At 54.8% G+C, this 4,774-nt stretch overlaps 1 protein-coding gene across 1 annotated transcript; it reads left to right on the top strand.

Moving 5' to 3' along the window:
• The first annotated feature begins 426 nt into the window (after positions 1-426).
• LOC108321582 (uncharacterized) lies at positions 427-1,356 on the top strand. The gene is made up of 2 exons (XM_017553376.1): positions 427-598; positions 689-1,356. Exons 1-2 carry the CDS (start codon positions 427-429, stop codon positions 1,354-1,356), a joined length of 840 nt encoding a protein of 279 aa, XP_017408865.1.
• The last annotated feature ends 3,418 nt before the right edge of the window (positions 1,357-4,774 follow it).

Raw genomic sequence — 4,774 nt, forward strand, 5'->3', positions numbered from 1 at the left:
GACATACGGAATACAAGCAGAGAAGGACGTGGAGGCATTGGATAACTCAGCTCCTCACAACCGAAACATTTGGCGCCCACCGTGGGGCCGAGTTACTTCTTAAACCCAATGGTGACCACAAGAAACATGAGCGTGGACGACTCGATTGAGATGATCAGAATGTTACAACAAAAGATGGACGAGATGCAACAGCGCCACGAAGACGAACTGGCGGCCGTCAAGGCCGATTGTGAGGCCCGGATAGCCCGGGAGATCGCTGGAAAGGAAGGGGAGGACGAGCGGGCAAAGGAGAAGGGAAACGCCGCCGCAGAGGATAACACGGAACACAATAGCGGACGCGACAGAACCTAGAGGCCGACGGAGTCCGAGGCCGAAGGGAGTAAGGCCAAATCAATACACGTGGAGAGCGCCGCGGAAGATAGGCGGATGGTGGTGAAGCCTGAGCCTTCATCTACACTATTGCTTTCCTTTGCCCAAAACATAATGGATGTTCAGATTTCGGAACAATTCATTGCGCCACAGTTCAAGATGTACGACGGGACCACGGATCCCGAGGCCGACATCAAGACTTTCTCGAACGCCATGGCATTCCGTACAGGCAACGACGCCATCTAGTGCCGGGCATTTTCATTGTCATTGGAGGACGAAGCACTTGAATGGTTTAACTCCCTGCCCCCCAATTCCATAGAAAACTTCGCCGGCCTGAAACGACTGTTTAACCGACAGTTCGCAGCCAACAGCACGCAGGACCTGACCGTGTTCGAGCTGGTCACCTTGAAGCAGGGTAAGAAAGAAACGCTAAGAGCGTTTATGGACTGTTATCAGAAAACCGTCCGGCGAGTGAAGGCATTAAGCCCGGAGCTCGCCCTCCATTACATCCTCCTCGCCCTCAAACCCGTACCGTTTAAAGATAGCGTCTGCCGACGGGCTCCCAAAACTATGGAAGAGTTGAGAGAGCGTGCGACGGACGAGATCAGGGTGGAAGAGATGAAGTTGTCGTACAAAAAGGAGATCCAGGAGCTTAGGGGGGAGCGGGCGGACACGGGAAAGCCGAGCGCTTTGGCAGGAAAGCCAGGCGGCTTCAAGCAAAGGGAACCACGGCGAGGACCCCGTTTCCAGCAATACACTCCCTTGAACGCCCCTAGGGAGAAGATCCTCCGGGAGGCGCTAAGCGCGGATTTGCTTCCCAAACCCGTGAAGCGGCCTACTCCGTCAGGCGCAGACGGGAGCAAACATTGTGCCTACCACAAGAACATGGGCCACACTACCGAAGAGTGTGTGACCCTGAAAGACAAAATTGAAGAGTTGATCCGGGCGGGGAAGCTCAAGAAGTACATTCGAGATGACCGCCCTTAGGCACCCGCGAAACGGCCCGCCCAACGGCCGGCGTACAGGCCCGACAGGTCTAGGAACGATCGGGCTGAGCGCCCCCGCTCCGAGCGACGACGAAGCAGAAGCCACAATAGAAGCCGCGATCGTCCCCTGCGGGGGCACATTAACACCATCTCGGGAGGCTTCGCCGGGGGAGGATCATCTTCGTCCGCCCGAAAGCGTCACGTTCTTGGATGACGATTTCCATGCCCCCGACCCCGACCAGGATGATTCAATGGTCATAACGGCAGAGATCGCCCGCTACGGCGTTAGCAAAGTCTTGGTCGATCAAGGAAGTTCGGTGAACATCCTCTACTGGAAAACTTTCCAGCAGATGGATATACTGGAGGACCTCATCGTCCCTTACAACGGGCAGATAGTGGGCTTCGCAGGGGAAAGGGTGGACACCAGAGGCTACGTAGAGCTGCGTACAAGGTTGGGGACCGGGCGGTCCAGCGAGGAAAAGAGGGTCCGATATTTGCTGGTGGAAGCAAATACCTCATACAACGTGCTGCTGGGCCGGCCATGCCTTAATGCATTCAGGGCAATCGTATCTACTCCCCACCTTACAATGAAATACCCCTCGGAGAAGGGAACCATATGTACTGTCCGGGCGGATTAAAAGACAGCCCAGGAATGCTACACTGTTAGTCTAAAGCTATATACCTGACAAGGGAAGAGGAGAGCAACCGGTTCCGAAGTGGCCATGGCCGACCTCGATCCGAGGACGAACACGGAAGACCAGTTGGAGCCTATGGGAGAGACCCAACCCATTCAAATAGGGAAGGATTCTTCCCAGACGACTACCATGGCACGGGACTTGGAGCCCGGAGTGAAGGAGGAGCTTAGGTCGCTCCTGTGGAAGAATAGGGACCTGTTCGCATGGACAGCGGCCGACATGCCGGGGATCCACCCCTCGGTCATGTCTCATAAATTGGCGATGTTCAAGGAGGCCCGTCCGGTGGCATAGAAGAAGCGACGGATGGGCGAGGAGAAGAGGAAAGTCGTCGAGGAGGAGGTGGGAAAGCTGAAGAAGGCAGGTTTTGTCAGGAAAGTCACCTACACCACCTGGATGGCCAACGTGGTGATGGTGAAAAAGACCAGTGGGAAGTGGCGCATGTGCACCGACTACACCGATTTGAACAAGGCCTGTCCAAAGGACTCTCACCCCCTGCCAAGCATAGACGCGTTGGTAGACGGCGCCTCCGGACATCGGATGTTGAGCTTCCTAGACGCTTATTCTGGGTATAATCAGATTCCGATGTAAGGACCCGACCGAGACAAGACGGCCTTCATCACGGAGAGGGCGAACTTCTGTTACGAGGTGATGCCCTTTGGCTTGAAGAACGCCGGGGCCACCTATCAACGATTGATGGACCGGATTTTCAGGGAACAAATCGGCAGATGCATGGACATTTACGTGGACGACATGGTCGTCCGTTCGGCGGACGGTGTTGGTCATGTGCGGGACCTGGAGGAGGTCTTTCACCAAGTTAGGAAGTTCGGGATGCGACTGAACCCGGTCAAGTGCATATTCGGGGTGGCCGCTGGAAAATTCCTGGGCTTCATGCTTACGTCTAGAGGGATTGAGGCTAATCCAGACAAGTGTGAGGCAGTGTTGCAGATGCAAAGCCTGGCCACCCTTAAAGAAGTCCAAAGGCTCGTCGGTCGGCTTACTGCATTGTCACGATTCATCCCAAAGCTGGCCGAGAGGGTCAAACTCGTCCTGCAGAAGATGAAGAAGGGAGTCGGCTCCGTATGGGACGCCGAGTGCGAACAAGCATTTCAGGATGTCAAGACCATCCTGCTTAACCCGCCCGTGATGAACCGCCCCGTGTCGGGAGAGGATCTACATGTCTTCCTGGGCGTGTCGGAGTCGGCCATCAGCGTCGTGTTGACGCAGGAACGGCCCCAGCCAAGGCTGGTGTACTTTGTTAGTCGCACCCTCCTGGATGCAGAAACTCGCTATCAACAAGTGGAGAAGGTGGCGCTGGCTTTGCTGAACGCGTCTAGAAGGCTTCGGCCATATTTCCAAAGTCACCAGGTGATCGTCAGAACCGATTTCCCCATCTCCAAAATCCTTAGGAAACCAGACCTGGCGGGGCGCATGGTGGCATGGGCAGTAGAACTGTCAGAGTTCGGCCTGCGATACGAACCGAGGGGGTCGGTCAAGGGCCAACACTTAGCGGATTTTGCGGCCGAGTTACCCCCCACAAACCAAGACAAATGGAGCTTATATGTGGACAGGGCGTCCGGTATATCAATCAGTGGGGCCGGCGTAGTGTTGGAGGGACCCAACGAATTCCTGTTGGAACATTCCTTGATATTCAAGTTCAAGTTCACCAATAATCAAGCTTAGTACGAAGCCCTGGTTGCCGGCCTAGAATTGGCAAGAGACATGGGGGCGAGGAGGATCACCTGCCGAACGGATTCCCAACTGGTCGTTGGCCAGATGAATGGTGATTTCCAGGTGAAAGAAGAACAGTTGTTCCATCGTGCAACGGAATTGGCGAGATCATTCGACAAGGTCGACATCCAACACATCCCAAGGGAAGAGAATACCCGGGCGGATATGCTGTCCAAGCTCAGCTCGGGAAAAGAGAAGGGGCAGTTAATGATTGTCGTACGTCAAGTACTGCTTCAACCTTCGATCGAGTGCCTGGCGGTATCAAGCGAGGAGAAGGATTGGCTATCTGAGATCAGAGAAATAATGTCCCGACAAGATGACGGACGGCCCGTCAAACCAAGCGAAGCAAAGAGGATCACCCGCTACCTCCTGGTGGGGGACAACCTGTACAGAAGAGGGTTCTCCACCCCCCTCCTCAAGTGCCTACGGAAGGAGGAAGCATGCTATGTGATGGACGAACTCCACAATGGCATCTGCGGTTTTCAAACCGGATGGCGGGCTCTGAAAGCCCGGGTGATGAGAGCAGGGTACTACTGGCCGACCATGGAAGCAGACACGAAGACGTTCGTCCAGAAATGCCTCAGTTGCCAAGCGCACGCCAACAACACCCACCTGCCTCCTCATACCTTGCATACGATAGTGTTACCATGGTCGTTCGCTCAATGGGACATGGACATTGTGGGACCATTCCCCATAGGCCGGGCCCAGAAGAAGTTCCTCCTGGTAGCCGTGGACTATTTCACTAAGTGGGTGGAGGCCGAACCCTTAGCAACCATAACGGCCGCCCAGGTCTAGAAGTTCTACTGGAGGTTGGTGTGTCGGTTCGACCTACCCCATACAGTCATCACAAATAATGGCCGGCAGTTCATCGATAAAAAGATGGTCGAATTTTTTGGAAACTTGCGGATTAAGCACGTCACCAGTTCGGTCGAACACCCCCAGACGAACGGCCAGGTGGAAGCAATGAATAAAATTGTGGTCACGGAGTTGAAGCGG

The sequence above is a fragment of the Vigna angularis genome, chromosome 9 (assembly GCF_016808095.1).
Source record: "Vigna angularis cultivar LongXiaoDou No.4 chromosome 9, ASM1680809v1, whole genome shotgun sequence".
In the NCBI taxonomy this organism is placed as follows: Eukaryota; Viridiplantae; Streptophyta; class Magnoliopsida; order Fabales; family Fabaceae; genus Vigna; species Vigna angularis.